The sequence below is a fragment of the Triticum aestivum genome, chromosome 7D (genome assembly GCF_018294505.1).
Source record: "Triticum aestivum cultivar Chinese Spring chromosome 7D, IWGSC CS RefSeq v2.1, whole genome shotgun sequence".
Taxonomy (NCBI): domain Eukaryota; kingdom Viridiplantae; phylum Streptophyta; class Magnoliopsida; order Poales; family Poaceae; genus Triticum; species Triticum aestivum.
This window is the reverse complement of record NC_057814.1, coordinates 617384999-617403850: the sequence shown is the minus strand read 5'-3', so window position 1 is coordinate 617403850 and position 18852 is coordinate 617384999. Positions and strand designations below refer to the sequence as shown.

Sequence of the window (18852 nt, the reverse complement as noted above, 5' to 3'; positions counted from 1 at the left end):
AATAGCAAAAAGAATTTTTCATAAAGAATGTTTTTGTTAGACATTTTAATAGCAAAAAGCATTATCATAAAGATTTTTTTGTTAGGAACTAAAATAACAAAATCTGTTTTTGAATAGAATCATAAAACACAGTAATATTAAATAGCAGGAAAAGAATCACAGAAATTTCAAAGAATTCAAATTTGAAAACTAATGGCACTAACAGAAAGTTTATAATTTTTGTGACCTAAAAGCAAAAAGAATTAAAAAATAAAATTTAATAAAATAAATAAAAATAGCAACAGTACGTATTTTGTTGTAAGTAGAAACAAAATAAAATAAATAAAGCAACAAAGAAAAAAAGTGCCATCTACTGGGCCACCACGGCCTGAATACGACTAGAAACCCAACCATGGGCCAGGATTCAGGCCCGCAGGTGGCCCAGTAGGCCCACAGGCACACAGTGTACGGTTAGGCCCGAAAGCCTGCAATTGAGAGGAGCTCGAGAGGGTGGGCGCAGCAGCGCTTATAAACCACTCTCGAGCTCTCTCAACTAGCGAGGTGGGACTAAACTTTGGCCGCGACGCGGGCAGATGTCCTTTGGTCCCGGTTGGTGGCACCAAGCGGGACTAAAGGACTAACCTTTAGTCCCGGTTGGTGCCACCAACCGGTACTAATGGGCATCGCACCCTTTAGTCCCGGTTCGTGGCACCAACCGGGACTAAATGGCCCAGGTGAACCGGGACTAATGTCTTAGCCGCACGAACCGGGACCAATGCTCACATTAGTCCCGGTTCGTGATTGAACCGGGACTAATGTGAATATTGCCCTGTGACGAAAGCCCTGTTTTGTACTAGTGAAACATGATCATCTTATACAACAACTTATATCTCATCACGTCTTGACCATATCACATCACAACATGCCCTGCAAAAACAAGTTAGACGTCCTCTACTTTGTTGCTGCAAGTTTTACGTGGCTGCTACGGGCTGAGCAAGAACCGTTCTTACCTACGCATCAAAACCACAACGATAGTTCGTCAAGTTGGTGCTGTTTTAACCTTCACAAGGACCGGGCGTAGCCACACTCGGTTCAACTAAAGTTGGAGAAACTAACACCCGCTAGTTACCTGTGTGCAAAGCACGACGGTAAAACCAGTCTCGCGTAAGCGTACGCGTAATGTCGGTCCGGGCCGCTTCATCCAACAATACCGCTGAACCAAGTGTGACACGCTGGTAAGAAGTATGACTTGTATCGTCCACAACTCACTTGTGTTCTACTCGTGCATATAACATCTACGCATAAAACCTGGCTCGGATGCCACTGTTGGGGAACGTAGTAATTTCAAAAAAATTCCTACGCACACACATGATCATGGTGATGCATAGCAACGAGAGGGGAGAGTGTGTCCACGTACCCTCATAGACCGAAAGCGGAAGCGTTATGACAACGTGGTTGATGTAGTCGTACGTCTTCACGATCCGACCGATCCAAGTACCGAATGCACGGCACCTCCGAGTTCAGCACACGTTCAGCTCGATGACGTCCCACGAACTCCGATCCAGCAGAGCTTCGAGGGAGAGTTCCGTCAGCACGACGGCGTGATGACAGTGATGATGATGCTACCGACGCAGGGCTTTGCCTAAGCACCGCTACGATATGATCGAGGTGGATTATGGTGGAGGGGGGCACCGCACACGGCTAAGAGATCAAGAGATCAATTGTTGTGTCTAGAGGTGTCCCCCTGCCCCCGTACATAAAGGAGGGAGGGAGAGGCTGGCCCTAGAGGGGGCGCGCCAAGTGTGGGGAGTCCTACTAGGACTCCCAAGTCCTAGTAGGATTCCCCTTTCCTTTCCGGAGTAGGAAAGAAGGAAAGAGGGGGAGAGGGAGAAGGAAAAGGGGGCTGCACCCCTTGTCCAATTCGGACCAGAGGGGGGCGCGCCTCCTTCCATTTGGCATCTCTCCTCTATTCCTGTATGGCCCAATAAGGCCCAATATTTCTCCCGGTGAATTCCCGTAACTCCCCGGTACTCCGAAAATACCCGAATCACTCGGAACCTTTTCGATGTCTGAATATAGTCGTCCAATATATCGATCTTTACGTCTCGACCATTTCGAGACTCCTCGTCATGTCCCCGATCTCATCCGTGACTCTGAACTACCTCCGGTACATCAAAACACATAAACTCATAATACAAATCGTCACAGAACTTTAAGTGTGCGGACCCTACGGGTTCGAGAACTATGTAGACATGACCGAGACACGTCTCCGGTCAATAACCAATAGCGGAACCTGGATGCTCATATTGGCTCCTACATATTCTACGAAGATCTTTACCGGTCAAACCGCATAACAACATACGTTGTTCCCTTTGTCATAGGTATGTTACTTGCCCGAGATTCGATCGTCGGTATCTCAATACCTAGTTCTATTTCGTTACTGGCAAGTCTCTTTACTCGTTCTGTAATACATCATCCCGCAACTAACTCATTAGTTACAATGCTTGCAAGGCTTATAGTGATGTGCATTACCGAGTGGGCCCAGAGATACCTCTCCGACAATCAGAGTGACAAATCCTAATCTCGAAATACGCCAACCCAACAAGTACCTTCGGAGACACCTGTAGAGCACCTTTATAATCACCCAGTTACGTTGTGACGTTTGGTAGCACACAAAGTGTTCCTCCGGTATTCGGTAGTTGCATAATCTAACGTCATGAAGAAAGCAATAGCAACATACTAAACGATCAAGTGCTAAGCTAACGGAATGGGTCAAGTCAATCACATCATCTCCTAATGATGTGATCCTGTAAATCAAATGACAACTCATGTCTATGGTTAGGAAACATAACCATCTTTAATTAACGAGCTAGTCAAGTAGAGGCATACTAGTGACACTCTGTTTATCTATGTATTCACACATGTATTATGTTTCCGGTTAATACAATTCTAGCATGAATAATTACATTTATCATGAAACAAGGAAATAAATAATAACTTTATTATTGCCTCTAGGGCATATTTCCTTCATTTCCATCGCGCTGTACCTTTGTACGATAGTTGCTAAGTCAGCGAATGGTATGCGGCGGCGATTGATGGCGTTAAGGATGCCTTCGTCCGCGCAGTTGTTTGCAGAATGCTGCTATCGCGTCTTCGTCGCGGCAGTCTTTTACCTTGTCTTTGACAAGGAGGAATCTGGCCCAGAAGTGGTGGACCGTTTCCTGAGACTGTTGTTTGGTGCTCCTGAGAGCGTCTATGTCCGGGTGGGTGGGTGAAATTGAATCCGAACCCTGACCCTATTTTGGATCCGGAGTTTGGAGATCTACCGGGCCTGACAATTCGGGCTCCGGGATATCGACTGATTTTTTGGGCTCCTCATCCGACACTATATTCGGAGGAAGAGACATGCCTTCCTACCAGAGAATATCCGGCTCTTCAAGATCGGAGATCCGAACATAGTTTGTCTTCAATATAGTGGAAGAGTTGCTCCCCTCCTCGACTACCGCTATCTGATGGGTGATCCATGGAGTTTTAATTTCTCTCTGGTCAGGTTTAAGCCCAACCCGATCGTAGTCTGTAGTGACCCCCAAGGCGGCCATCTGATCCAGGAGTTCGTTCAATGACGATAACTCCATTGGATCCATGCGGTCGGAGTATTCGGGATCAACGCGGAGGCGATTTTCGATGACTTGAGAGGTCGTCGTCGGTAAGGGCCGAGCCGGCGGTCATGACGAAGCCGCTGAGCCAGAGGGTCTGGCCTGGGGCCAGGGCTCCTCCGGAGATGATATTATCCTTGACAACAAGGCGAGCCATCAACCCTCTTAGCGACGGCACAGTGGAACTCTCAATGAAAGCACCAATGTCGGTGTCAAAACCGACGGATCTCGGGTAGGGGGTCCCGAACTGTGCGTCTAGGATCGATGGTAACAGGAGACGGGGGACACGATGTTTACCCAGGTTCGGGCCCTCTCTATGGAGGTAATACCCTACGTCCTGCTTGATCGATCTTGATGAATATGAGTGTTACAAGAGTTGATCTACCACGAGATCGTAATGGCTAGACCCTAGAAGTCTAGCCTATATGAATATGGTAATGAGTATATCCCTATCCGGACTATGCTCTCCGGTTTATATAGACACCGGAGAGATCTAGGGTTACATGGAGTCGATTACATCAAAGGGAATCTACATAGTTGGTCGCCAAGCTTGCCCTCCACGCCAAGTAGAGTCCAATCCGGACACGGGTACAGTCTTCGGTCTTCATGTCTTCACATCCCATCGGTCCGGCCTAGTAGATAACAGGCCGGACGCCCGAGGACCCCTTAGTCCAGGACTCCCTCAGTGGCGCGGGCACCGGGCGGTGGTTGGCGCTGCGAGCCCCGATCCGATCTAGATCGGGGGAGGGGGAGGAGTGGGACGAGTGGGGGGAAGTGGGTGCGTGGGGGTTAGGGTTTCGGGGGCGTGGGGGGTTAAGTGGAGTGGGGGGTCGGCCGGCTGGGCCAGTGTCCTGCTGGGCCGAAGCCCGGGGGGTTCTTTTCTTTTTTTTTCTTTTTTTTCTTTTGTTTTCTGTTTTTTGTGTTTTCTTTTCGTTACTTATTTTCTTTTCTGTTTTAGTTCATTTCAAAACAAAACTAGTTTTAAAATACAAGAATTGCATCTAAAAAACCTATTATAATTTGGGCTACTATCACCTTTAGTTTGATAGGCAAATAGGTTAGTCTGTATTTGTTTAATATTGTAAAATCATTTAAATATTTGTTTTAGCCACTGTTTTATTTACTAGAGTGCATTTAAACATTTTATTTAAATATGGGTTCTTCACCATAACTACCTATGCAACATTTGTCACAACCCGAACATTTTAGTTTTAACATTTGAAAACTTTTGTTGTTTGCCTTGATTTTGAATTTGAATTTGAATCGGTTCCTAATCAACGCGAGTTTAACAATAGTAACCGAGGTGATGTGGCATCATTACGAGGGGGTTTCTGTAACTTAATTACCCGGGCGTCACAATTCCGCGCGTGCAAATCTGGCTTGCACCCATTGTATTTGAACGTAGAGCTTATCACACCTGATCATCACATGGTGTCTCAGCACGAAGAACTTTTGCAACGGTGCATACTCGGAGAGAACACTTATACCTTGAAATTTAGTGAGGGGTCATCTTATAATGCTACCGCCGTACTGAGCAAAATAAGATGCATAAAGATAAACATCACATGCAATCAAAATATGTGACAAGATATGGCCATCATCATCTTGTGCTCACGATCTCCATCACCGAAGCAACATCATGATCTCCATCGTCACCGGCTTGACACCTTGATCTCCATCATAGCGTCGTGGTGATCGTCTCGCCAACCATTGCTTCTACAACTATCGCTACCGCTTAGTGATAAAGTAAAGCAATTACATAGCGTTTGTATTTCATACAATAAAGCGACAACCATATGGCTCCTTCCAGTTGCCGATTACTTTTACAAAACATGATCATATCATACAACAATATTTATATCACATCATGTCTTGACCATATCACATCACAACATGCCCTGCAAAGACAAGTTAGACGTCCTCTACTTTGTTTGTTGCAAGCTTTACGTGGCTGCTATGGGCTGCTAGCATGAACCGTACAAACCTACGGCACAAAAACCACAACGATTTTTCGTCAAGTGTGCTGTTTTAACCTTCAACAAGGACCGGCCGTAGTCAAACTCGATTCAACTAAAGTTGGAGAAACAGACACCCGCCAGCCACCTGTGTGCAAAGCACGTCGGTAGAATCGATCTCATGAACGTGGTCATGTAATGTTGGTCCGGGCCACTTCATCCAACAATACCGCCGAATCAAAGTAAGAAGTTGGTGGTAAGCAGTATGACTATTATCGCCCACAACTCTTTGTGTTCTACTCGTGCATATCATCTACGCATAGACCTGGCTCGGATGCCACTATTGGGAAATGTAGCATGCAATTTTAAAAAAATTCCTACGATCACGCAAGATCTATCTAGGAGATGCATAGCAACGAGAGGGGGAGAGTGTGTCCACGTACCCTCGTAGACCAAAAGAGGAAGTGTTAACTTAACGCGGTTGATGTAGTCGAACGTCTTCTCGAGTCAACCGATCAAGTACCGAACGTACGACACCTCCGAGTTCTGCACACGTTCAGCTCGATGACGTCCCTCGATCTCTTGATCCAGCAAAGTGTCGATGGAGTCGATGAGTTTCGTCAGCACGATGGCATGATGATGGTGTTGGTGATGTGATCCGCGCAGGGCTTCGCCTAAGCACTACGATGATACTATCGGAGGAGTAAACGGTGGAGGGGGGCACCACACATGACTAAGACAATGTTACGCCTTTGGGGTGCCCCCCTGCCCCCGTATATAAAGGAGGGAGGAGGAAGCCGGCCACCAGGGGCGCGCGCCATGGGGAGGGAGTCCTACTAGGACTCCACTCCTAGTAGGATTCGCCCCCCCCCCCCTTTCCTTTTTCCCGGAGTAGAAAAGGGGGAAGGGAGAAGGAGTAGGAGAGGGAAAGGGGGGGCACCCCCACCCCTTGTCCAATTCGGATTGGCAAGGGGGGGCGCCACCTCCTATGGCCTTCCCTCTCTTCTCCACTAAGGCCCATGTGGCCCATTAACTTTCCCAGGAGGGGTTTCGGTAACCTCCCGGTACTCTGAAAATCATCTAAAACTTCCCAAAACTATTCCGGTGTCCGAATGTAACCTTCCAATATATCAATATTTACCTCTTGACCATTTTGAGACTCCTCGTCATGTCCATGATCTCATCCGGAACTCCGAACAACCTTCGGTCACCAAAACACATAACTCATATAATACCAATCGTCATCGAACGTTAAGCGTGCGGACCCTACGGGTTCGAGAACTATGTAGACATGACCGAGACACCTCTCTGGTTAATAACCAATAGCGGAACCTGGATGCTCATATTGGTTCCCGCATATTCTACGAAGATCTTTATCGGTCGAACCGCAATGTCAATATAGGTACTCCCTTTGTCATCGGTATGCTACTTGCCCGAGATTCGATCGTCGGTATCTCTATACCTAGTTCAATCTTGTTACCAGCAAGTCTCTTTACTCGTTCCGTAGTGCATCATCCCGTAACTAACTCATTAGTCACATTGCTTGCAAGGCTTCATATGATGTGCATTACCGAGAGAGCCCAGAGATACCTCTCCGATACTCGGAGTGACAAATCCTAATCTCGATCTATGCCAACCCAACAAACACCTTCGGAGATACCTGTAGAGCATCTTTATAATTACCCAGTTACGTTGTGACGTTTGATAGCACACAAGGCATTCTTCCGGTGTCCGGGAGTTGCATAATCTCATAGTCGGAGGAATATATATTTGACACGAAGAAAGCAGTAGCAATAAAACTGAACGATCATTATGCTAAGCTAACGGATGGGTCTTGTCCATCACATCATTCTACTAATGATGCGATCCCGTTATCAAATGACAACTCATGTCCATGGCTAGGAAATATAACCATCTTTTGATCAACGAGCTAGTCTAGTAGAGGCATACTAGGGACACGTTATTTTGTCTATGTATCCACACATGTATCCAGTTTTCGGTTAATACAATTCTAGCATGAATGATAAACATTTATCATGAATAAGGAAATATAAAATAACAACTTTATTATTGCCTCTAGGGCATATTTCCTTCACCCATACGATAAGATGCCGGAGACGGTGGAGGTGGATGATCCGGCGAAGGCGGCCGCCCGAATGATCAACTCAGTGACACAGTAAGCCCTCCACCTCTAATAGAAGGCAAAGGACGCGGGTGGAAAAAAGAAGGGCAATGGGCATGGCTGCAGATGGGGAGCAGGGGCGAGTGGGTTGTAGGGGGCGGTCGGGGATGATCGTGCAAGCCGTCCGTCGACTTAGGATGTTGAGGCGCTTGAAGGGCGAGCTGGAGACGACGGAGAAGGAGGAGGATGGAAAGGAGGAGTCGGCGGCAGGATGAGCGTGGAGGCTCGAATAGCCGGTCCAGCAAGGCAAAAAGTCCATTTTTGCATGGACTGTCGGACTAAGATACCTTTGTGATAGGACATATAAAACTATGAACATCGGCCTCTTTTGGTTGTGATCGGGTGTTATGTGAACGAAGCACTTTAACTTGCTATTGCTATGCATTTGAAATGAAAATTGGCGCCGAAACTGGGTGGATGGTTAGGGGATGCGGTTGGATGGTCAGGGTCCGAAATAGTCCGCGGATGTATGCCTTGTCCGTTTGGGGTCGGTGTTGGAGATGCACTAATCGCGATTATTTGGGTGTGATACCAGTCCACGGACGGACACCGTGTTCTTTTGTGGGGTCAGCGTTCGAGATGCCCTAATTGCCATTATTTGGTGGTAAGCAGTATGACCAATACTTTGCGTGGGTACATACATGTGCCTAATGAAACCATTCTTTTAAATAATTCAGACAAATTGCTATGTTCTCATAATATTTCTGGTTTAACAAAGTTGGATGAAAGTAATGCATGAAAAACTGTTTGGGTAAACGCCTTTGCTTACTTGGTGACAAGCTGCGTCCCTTTTCCCCCTTGTGTGTTTAGCTGCGTATGTTTCTTTTTAGCGGTGCTGTGTGTTTAGCTGTGTATGTGAAGCGGCAAGTAGTTGCAGATAGCAGGAGTCTAAAGTGATGCAGTACTTGCCCGTGATAGCGTTGTTTCGTTGTGTTTAGCTGTGTATATATATAGCAGTCTAAAGCGGCAAGGAGCTAGCGGCTGTTTCGTTGCAAAGCTGGCTTCTTTAGTGCTGTGGTGATTGGAACAGATGCACAATGTGTGTGCCACGACAGAAAACTACAAGGGCAATGCGTGTGCCACGACAGAGAACTTCAAGGGCAATGCATGTGCCACGGCAGAGAGGTGAATCATGGTCGATCGCGCGAAGCGTTTTTCATCTGAATGAGTTGGGAGCGATTGGTTTTTCCAGTGAGAAGTCGGTTGATAGGGAAGGTATTTTTTTCCAACTTAAAACACAAACACCCCACGCATGCACTGGCCGACTGCCAGGAACTCAGTAGACACTCTCTAAACTTGGTCGCTTGCATCCTCTTTCCGAGAGACATGAACTTCTTCTTTCATGGCCGCATTCGGGCTGGCACATTTCCCTTTCTTGAACAGACCCCAGAAACTGTTGAGTCCCTTGAAATATCTTGTGGGAGATTTGCCTCTGCGAGATCCCCTGCCGTCGACAGAAAAGCATCCTAAACGTTTCTTCTTTGCCAGCCCCAGCCCTTCGCCGTTGTTCTCGGTGTTGACGGCCACGCTGTCTTCAGCAGGTTCAACAGGTTGACCGCCAACACCAGATGCTTGGTCACCGACATGGGAGGCAGGAACTTCCACTATGTCATCGCCTACATAGGCAGGAGCTTGCACTTGTGGAGCAGCCTGGTTCAAATTGAACTGGACCAATATCACTGACAGGTTGAGTTTTGATCCCTTGCTAAGGCATGAATCCAGAAGCTCTTCACAGATGGCTTTAAGGTCTTTTCCCTGCATTGATGACAAATCCCAAAGCAATTGAATTTTCTTCATCAAGTAAGTAGTTTATCTTAAACATAATATTACTGTTATTGACAAGCAGAATATTTTTTGAACAAACAAGACTCACGGATTGCAAGCCTTCGCGTACTTTTTCAACCACCATCTTACTGGTCATGACAGACCTGGAGAAGAAGAAAAAAAACAATAGATGTAATCTTGTTACGACAATGTATAAAGGATTTTTTTTCTGGGATAATATATAGAGGAAATTATAACTATGAAACATGACACCAAATTGTGTCCCTATGTGTATGGCTGGATCTATCGACTGCTGACCAGTAACGCCATCTCTTATTAGTTTTAGCATTCTTGCAGTGAACAGAAAACTTTTGACACAACTCCTATTGTTGTTATTACGGAAAACAAACAAACATACTGAACTGCCATTTCCATATAGCAAATCAACATGATATGGAACCATCAAATTTGATTATTTATCAACACAATACAAGGCACTAGCTAACCTAAATACTGACGCATATTGCAATACTGACACATATTGCTCTTTTCAGCAACTTGAACTCAGAAAATAGTTTACTGTCCTCCGGTTTGAGAAAACAGAAACTGAATTTCACATGTGGATGAAGTAGCTCAAACTCAGACCCTTGTAGTGCATGGTGGGTCAAATTTAACTTGAACCAAAATGTGCAAACTTCAGGTTCCAAATATTACTGTCCTAGGATGGAACAAGCATGAAAGATAAATAATAATTTAGAGTAACTTTACTGGCTTGGATCAACAGTTATTTTTTCTTCATACTTACCAGATGCCAGAACTTGCTACCACAATAAATTCCATGGTATCAGAAATCACCTCCTAGAAAAATAAACAGTCGTTTCCATCAGACCGCACGCATCAAGAAACTTACACATAGCTCATGCAACATAGTGACAAACTTACTTCGAATATGGCTGGAACACATATCACCATTTGTTCTTCACGAGGCAAATGTTTATTCTGCTTGAATTGGTAATCACCTGAGATGTAAATAGTCAAAACGCCCATCAACAATGAATAGATTGTACCCAAGAAACATAAAGGAAATAAGATAAGGACTAACCAAAAGATCTGGAAGTGGGTAACGTTCCCTCAACGCATTGAATGCCCAACTTTGACCCACCAGCTTCAGCCCATACTTGTCCTCCTGCCTTTAAGATTCTCTGCTTTTCATGTTTGGCAGCTGGTTCGTGGAGAGTGGATAGAACAAGAGCCTTACCATAAAAATGGACAAACAAAAATCTTATGCACATTTCAACGCATACATTATCACAAAATTGGATGCATCAAACAGAAATTTAATTTAATTTTCACTCTACCTGAACTTTTGGGAGTTCAACGTTCCTTGAGAGTACACAGCGGGAATCACCGACATTTCCAACAGTGATGCGGTTGCCTGTGATGACAACCGTGCATGCAGTGCATCCTTCCTGTAGGGGCCCAGGGTAAGGTGCCTGCAAAACAAATTCCAAACTCAGGTATAATAAAGAAAAGATGAAAATCATATGGAAAAATAAACTATTAAAGAAGAAATTCGCTGATGTGCCCTTCAATAAAAGAAGCAAACTATGAAGAATAAAGTAATCAACTCAACCTCAATTTTGGTAGTACAATTTTATGATGACATAAGGAGCATTTAGCTTCCAATTCAGTAAACTAAGCACTCAATGGAACACAAATTGGGATTATGAGTTAAATATATCAGTGGCAACTCCAAAGCACATCTCAGAAAAGTGCAATTCCTTTCACATGATAATATGTAGCATACAAAGAGATAAAATTTTGATTGATTCTTCAACAATTAAATGCTTAAATAACATTCTATATCACCTTCCATAACCATCGCTTAACAGCACAGCCAGCAATCCCGAGGCTCCTTCTTAAATTTCTAATACCAGGAGGATTAGCTATCGTCCTCCAGTCATCTGACTGTTTCAACTTTGTGTCAATACTGCAACATTAAGAATAAAACAATTAGATTTGCCATATTTACGTGCTGGCCTTTTCACCTTTCAATATTGAAATGGAAATGCATACATAGTGCAGATTATGTGAACTTGCATAATGGGACTTAAAGCTTGTCTTTTGTGTGGGCCACAGTTAGCCGTATTGTTTAACGAAATTTGACGGAATTGCGTGTCATAGCTAAGAATTCACAATTTTTGAAAACTATTGAGGCAGGCAGTGGTGATGTTCATCTCTTTTTGATGGATATCAATCCCAGGGTGTTATGCTGGAACATTTGTGGTCTGAATAGCCCACAAAGAGGAAAGCAGTGAGGGAGTTTATTGACTTGGTGCATGTTAATTTGGTGTGTTTGCAAGAAACTAAAGTTGCTGTAATCGATCAATACATTGTAATGCACCACTTGACGGCTTTGCTTGCCTGTTGTGGAGACGTGAGGAGCATACTGTTGGCTTGGGATTCGGCCTTGTTACAGGTGGACCAGATCACTCTTGACACTAATTTTGTCATGGGCCTGGTGCGTCTAAAAGACGCCAATTCTTCGTGGATGACTATTGTGTATGGGCCTCAGGGAGACAAACTCAAAACACAATTTCTACCTGATCGGATGGCTCAGCGTTACTTTGTCCTAGGCCTAGAGCATCAGAGAAGAGCAACTAGATCTGAATTGCAATATAATGTCTAGGTTCAGGTGCTATGTGGAGGACCATGAACTGAGATAAGTATATATGCACGGACGTTGTTTTACATGGAGTAACGAGAGAGAAGTCCCCATACTTACCAAAATTGATAGAGCTCTGGTTTCTGTGGATTGAGAGCTTAACAACCCAAACAGTCTGCTGCAGCCTGCAGGCCCTTTCTCTTCTTCTTTTTTGATAAAAGGGAGTTTCCTCTCTGATTCCCATCTACTAGGAGCGAAGGTAAAGCAACAAACGATGCATGGTCTAAGGAAGCAGACTAGGAGCACTACCTATTCGCAACACAAAGAGAACATGGGGGGAGTGTGCACCAGCAAGCACATCCCCCATCTAGCCAAAAGGCAGACTCCGGACACCCTCCCCTGGGAATTCTACAAGCCAGACCTCCAGGGTAGGCAATGAATAACGCTAATAGACTAGTGAATAGTTATCCACATAACTAGACATAAAGAAAGTCTGCACTGCGGGAGAATAGAACCCAAAAGTGAACAACAGCAAGAGGGTCTTCAAGCAGCCACCAGGCAATGTAGGAAAGGAGATCTTCAAGAGCCTCTCAACGCTGCATTTAATCAGAAGAAATGCCTCATGTTTGAGCTTTTTTGGACTAAACTGGGCTTTATTTTGGAACACAGTGTCTTATCTTCAGACTCGGTGCATTTGAAAGCTTGCTGGGATACCATGGCTGCTCTCCTGAAATTATTGGTCGTTGATGGTCGCGGATTTGCGGTACTCAACAAGGCTCTTATCTACCTAATTCCCAAAAAACCTGACACACAGGACACTACTGACTATTGCCCCATCAGCTTAGTGCATAGTTTTGAGAAACTTGTTCTGAAAATGTAGAGTACATGATTTAATCATATGGAAAATACCTGGAGAAAACAGTACTCATTGCTTTTGGCAGATTGTTGCCATAGTCGTCATCCTTAGCAAGCTCGTTGTGAAATTGACTAGAACAATACCTTGCAACGTCTGCTCCTGAAAAGGCAAACATATAACACTTCATGACCATCTTATATAACAAAAAACAAAGCCTGTATAAATCATACGCCTGTACTAAGTTCATATATTAAAACAGAGTGAAGACAAATATTGGTTGAAATATCCCTTCAAATAATGTGTATGACTGTAACGAAAGTACACTGACGTATTGAAGATATTAGTAACATAATGCATCCACCACTCGAAAAAAAGTATCAATAAAAGTTGTGACCATTGAAGCTGGGAGCGAAGACTATGGTTTGGTATGACAGCCGGCTACCAGGTGCTACACTCAAACACAATATCCTCACAAGTTATGTTATTGTCGTCGTAATTCAGCACAAACCCGATTGCATAACTCGATTAGTTATGTTCAATCGTAGTTACTGACACATGATTGTATAAAAGACCAAACAACTAGAAAGTAACATGTTCTAACAGTATCAGAATGACGAAGATCAAACCTCCATGGCCATCATAAACACCAAAAAACGATGATTGAGATTCATTCAGATCTAGAATAGCAGTATGCTGCAAATGTTAAAGCATGCGTGGGTCAAATTCATTATTTCATCAAAATGCATACCATCTCACTATTTGCACAAAGTACTGAATATAGAGAACTCACAAAGTCCTCCATGACATCACAGTTTCCTTGCATGGAGGACGCAGCATATTTGATTATACCGAATCCTCCCTGGGTAGAACACTTGTCTGTTTTAGATTTCTCCATGCCCGGTAAACTTGCTGAAAGGTTCATGTAACAGAAATAGCACAGAAATCTTTATCAGCGAAAACTTGCAACTTGTACAGTAAATATACTAACACTACACTGCATAACAAAGCATAGAGCTTTTTCAGTTGCAAGGTTGTAAACTCCTCCTGCTTGCAAACTGCGTTACTAATGTACAGTAACAGTAACGCAACGCAGCTTTGAACCTGAGTATCTTCCAACTGACTAAAACCAAATTAAGGCTTTACTTTGATAGCAGAAGGAAAACGGACGAATTGACAAGGAAGTACTTCAAAGATCTAGACTTTGCTGCGCACAGTAGCAACAAGGTGTAAACGAGCGGAGAACGTCGTACCTCGTTAGAGGCGACGGTTGCGTGTTATATAGGCAGGGGCATCTCCCTGATAAGCATACAAAGTTGTTGGGATTACATCTTGAGAAACAAGGAAGATCTAGAGAGATAGAGAGATAAGAAGTTACAACAAGATGGACTCTATCTATCTAGTCAGGCCAGGTTCGGCCGGTGCGCCCTATGGGCCTATTGCACTATGTTTAACACCCTCCCATAATCACAACTTGGACATGTTGAGATTACGCTTAAATTCCTCAAAACTTCTTGTAGGCAAGGTCTTGGTAAACCCATCAGCAACTTGATCTTGAGAGTGAATAAACCGAACATCCAATTTCTTGGCAGCAACCCTTTCTCTGACAAAGTGAAAGTATATTTCGATATGTTTAGTTCGTGCATGAAAAACTGGATTAGCAGAAAGGTATGTAGCACCAAGGTTATCACACCATAAGCATGGAGCTTGTTTGCAGCGTATGCCAAGTTCCTTAAGCAGAGACTGAACCCAGATAATTTCAGCAGTAGCATTTGCTAGTGCCTTGTATTCTGCTTCTGTGCTGGATCTAGACACAGTAGCTTGCTTTTTAGCACACCAAGAAATCAGATTTGGACCAAAGAACACTGCAAAGCCACCAGTTGATCGTCTATCATCTAGACAGCCTGCCCAATCAGAGTCAGAGAATGCACTGACAAGTGTTGATGGTGACTTGCTGAAAGTTAGTCCAATGCTCAAAGTATTTTTAACATATCTAAGTATGCGTTTTGCAGCTGTCAAATGTACTGTAGTAGGTGCATGAAGGAACTGACATACTTTGTTCACAGCAAAAGAAATATCAGGCCTAGTCAAGGTTAAATATTGTAATGCACCAACCATACTTTTGTACCTGGTGCTATCCTCTTGGTTCAAGAGTTCTCCCTCTGACAAGGACAATTTTTCTGAGCTGGACAAAGGTGTCAATGCTGGCTTGCAACCTTTCAACCCTGATTTGGCTACAAGATCAGTTGCATACTTTTCTTGGGTAAGATAGAGGTCATTTCCTGCTCTCTTTACTTCAATACCAAGAAAATAATGCAGGTCTCCCAGATCCTTGAGAGCAAATTCAGAATTTAAATCTTTTAACAATCCTGTGACAGCCTCATCTGATGAACTTGTGACTATAATATCATCAACATATATAAGTACAAATATGGAGGTATTTGACTTATTATAAATAAATAATGAGGTGTCAGATTTGGAAGGAGCAAAACCAAGTGCCTGAAGTTTTGAGCTCAACCTGGAATACCATGCTCTGGGAGCTTGTTTTAATCCATACAAAGCCTTATCAAGCTTGCAAAGGGTTTACTTTTGTCCTCAAACCCAGGAGGTTGTCGCATGAACACTTCCTCTTCCAGAACACCATGGAGAAACGCGTTATGTACATCTAGCTGACGGAGACTCCATCCCGTAGACATGGCAATAGACAAAACAAGGCGAATAGTGGCAGCCTTTACAACAGGACTAAATGTGTCCTCATAGTCTAAGCCATACCTTTGCTTAAAACCTTTCGCAACTAGTCTGGCTTTGTAGCGATCAATGGTTCCATCAGACTTCTTCTTTACTCTGAAAACCCATTTACAATCTATCACATTTTTACCTTTCCCTTGATGTGCAGAGACTAAATGCCAGGTTTTATTTTTGTCAAGCGCCTTGCACTCTTCTTCCATGGCCCTTTTCCATCGTGGATCATTCAAAGCTTCTACTACAGTACGTGGAACAGTATCTGCACCATGTGTATTACAAGCATAGCCAAATTTTGCTATATGTTTGTAGTTTTTCGGTTGGATTACTCCCCTTTGAAGTCTGGTCCGAGATGGCGAAGAGGCAGGCACAGAAGATCCAGCACCTGGATCAGCTGCAGATCCCGAAGACGACCTGTCGGGTGCGTCAGGCGCGGGTGACAAGGCGGGATTTTCTGCGACCAAAGGGCGTGACGTACTGGAGGATGGCGGCACAAAGGATCCCGCAGCTGCGCCAGCCGCAGCGTCCGGCTCATGATGAGGCGATGATGAGTGGGCCCCCGCAGATGCGGCGCGGGACTCCACGCCCGGATCCTGCCGAGGCGCGCGCCGCGTGTAGTGACGCGGTTCGGGGCCGAACCGACCGGACGCAGGCGACGCGTGGTCCACCCGCGCGGGCGCGCCGTGATTGGCCGGACCGCGGCTATCGTGGCGTGGCGCGGGGCTCGGTGCAGATTCGTCTGTCCCGTCACGCTCGGATCCCGCGGCTGATGCGCCCCGATCCCGAGGCGGATCTGCCTCGATGGCGCTGCTGCTGCATCCAGGAGGCATAAAATGACAGTTTTGGCCAATTCCTTCATCATTTTCTGTCCCATTTTTTTCTGCTTCATCACAAAACTCATCACCACCATTAGTAGGAGGATTAGTCAATAATTGATCATTAGTAGTAAAACCATCCCCATTATCAGAACCGGTGAGATGAGATGGAAGAAGAAGAATTTCCTTTTGAAGGAGAGAGCCGGCGTTTGGGTGGAGATGTGCAAAAGGAAAAATTATCTCGTCGAACACAACATCACGGGATATATAGACACGACCCGTGGATACATCAAGGCACTTAACACCTTTATGTTGTGGACTATAACCAATGAAGACACATTGTTTTGACCGGAAAAGGAACTTGCGATTGTTGTAGGGACGAAGATTTGGCCAGCACGCACAGCCAAACACTCGGAGGGATTTGTAATCGGGTTTGGTGTGAAGAAGGCGTTCTACCGGAGTTTCATTTTTGATGACTCTACTAGGAAGAATATTAATAAGATGAACTGCGGTGAGAAAGGCTTCATCCCAAAATTTTAATGGCATAGAGGCAGCTGCAAGAAGAGCTAGACCTACTTCGACGATATGCCTGTGCTTACGCTCAGCAGACCCGTTCTGCTGGTGAGCATGAGGGCACGATATGTGGTGAGATATGCCAATCTGTTGGAAGAAGGAATTGAGGTTTCTGTATTCCCCTCCCCAATCAGATTGGATAGCTAGAATTTTGCAGTTGAACTTTCTTTCTACAAGTGCTTGAAAGTTGTGAAAAACTTGAAACACATCAGATCTCTTTTTGAGGAGATAAATCCACGTGTACTTACTAAAATCATCGATGAAGCTTACATAATAAGTGTGGCGCCCAACTGAAGTAGGCGCGGGACCCCAAACATCAGAGAAAATGAGTTCAAGAGGCTTGGTAGAAACACTTGTAGATATAGGATAAGCTGACTGGTGACTTTTAGCACGCTGGCATGAGTCACAAATAGTTTCACAATCACGCTCACCAACAAACGGGAGCTTATTCTTTCTAAGTAATTTCTCAATCAAAGGAAATGATGCATGCCTTAATCTATCGTGCCATCGTGTTGAAGACACTTTGGTGACACCATAGGCTTGTTTATTCAATCTCCTAAGCTCCGGAATCAACGGGTAGAGCCCTCGAACGCATCTACCTCGATAGAGGATTTTGCTCGTGACCTGATCCTTGATCAAAAAGAAAAATGGATGAAACTCAAGGAATACATGATTATCGAGAGCAATGCGATGAACAGAAAGGAGATTCTTTGATGCACTAGGGACATGCAAAAATTTTCTGAGACGAATATTTTTTTGGGGAGTTTTTATTACTGAATGACCAATATGACTAATGCTCATACCTTCTCCATTGGCGGTATGGACTTGGTCTTGCCCACGATACTTTTCGCGCATGGTCACCTTCTCCAACTCCCCTGTGATGTGATCTGTCGCGCCGTTGTCCACGTACCAGTTCGTGTCGACGCCGTAGGAGCCGTCGGCTACCCCCGCAACCTTCTCATCTTGGGAAGATTCTTCATCTTCCTCGTAGCGGTACCAGCAGTCCCGCGCGGTGTGGCCTGGCTTGCCACAGATTTGGCAGCGCGGCACGTCAGGAGCAGCTCGTGGGCGGCCTCCGCGGCGACCCTTGTTGCTGTTGTTGTAGGGCCGACCGCCGCCGCCGTTGCCGCTGCGTGGAGGAGGGTTGCCATCGCCGCCTGATGGCTTGCCCTTGGTGCGCTGCGGCCCACGATAGCGAGAGGAGCTGCCACCGCCGCGTCCACCGCCACCGCGGCCGCGAGCAGCCGCGTTAGCAGAGGATTTGAAACCTCCACCAGACCCCGCCGAGCTGTAAAGGGCGAGACGCTGATCGAAGTTACTCATCTGGGAGTAGAGATCGTCGATGCTGATGGGCTCGGTGCGGGCGTCGTTGGCGGAGACGAGAGGTTGGTACTCCATGTCGAGGCCGGAGGTGATGTAGGAGATCAGCTCATCATCATCGATGGGCTTGCCGGCAGCTGTGAGCTCATCCGCCAGGGACCTCATGTGGGCGAAGTAGGCGGCTACCGACTGCGTCCCCTTCTGCGCCGTGGAGAGCGCGACTCTGATGTTGTTGACGCGCGCCCTGGACTGCGACGAGAACATGTGGGCAAGGGCTGCCGAGAGCTCGTGCGGCGTGGCTATAGATGTGACCTGCACGAGGACTTCCTTGGTAAGGTTATTGAGCAA

At 45.3% G+C, this 18852-nt stretch overlaps 1 protein-coding gene and 1 pseudogene across 1 annotated transcript; both read right to left on the bottom strand.

Moving 5' to 3' along the window:
• Nucleotides 1-8942: 8942 nt before the first annotated feature.
• LOC123169724 (probable protein phosphatase 2C 21) lies at nucleotides 8943-13255 on the bottom strand. The gene is made up of 8 exons (XM_044587593.1): nucleotides 13111-13255; nucleotides 11406-11526; nucleotides 10895-11029; nucleotides 10639-10789; nucleotides 10479-10555; nucleotides 10342-10394; nucleotides 9646-9700; nucleotides 8943-9527 (listed from the first exon to the last, which is right to left on the bottom strand). The coding sequence occupies exons 1-8, from the start codon at nucleotides 13248-13250 to the stop codon at nucleotides 9063-9065; spliced, it is 1197 nt and encodes a 398-aa protein (XP_044443528.1). The 5' UTR covers nucleotides 13251-13255; the 3' UTR covers nucleotides 8943-9062.
• Nucleotides 13256-18491: 5236 nt separating this feature from the next.
• Nucleotides 18492-18630, bottom strand: LOC123171712 (uncharacterized; annotated as a pseudogene).
• Nucleotides 18631-18852: the final 222 nt, after the last annotated feature.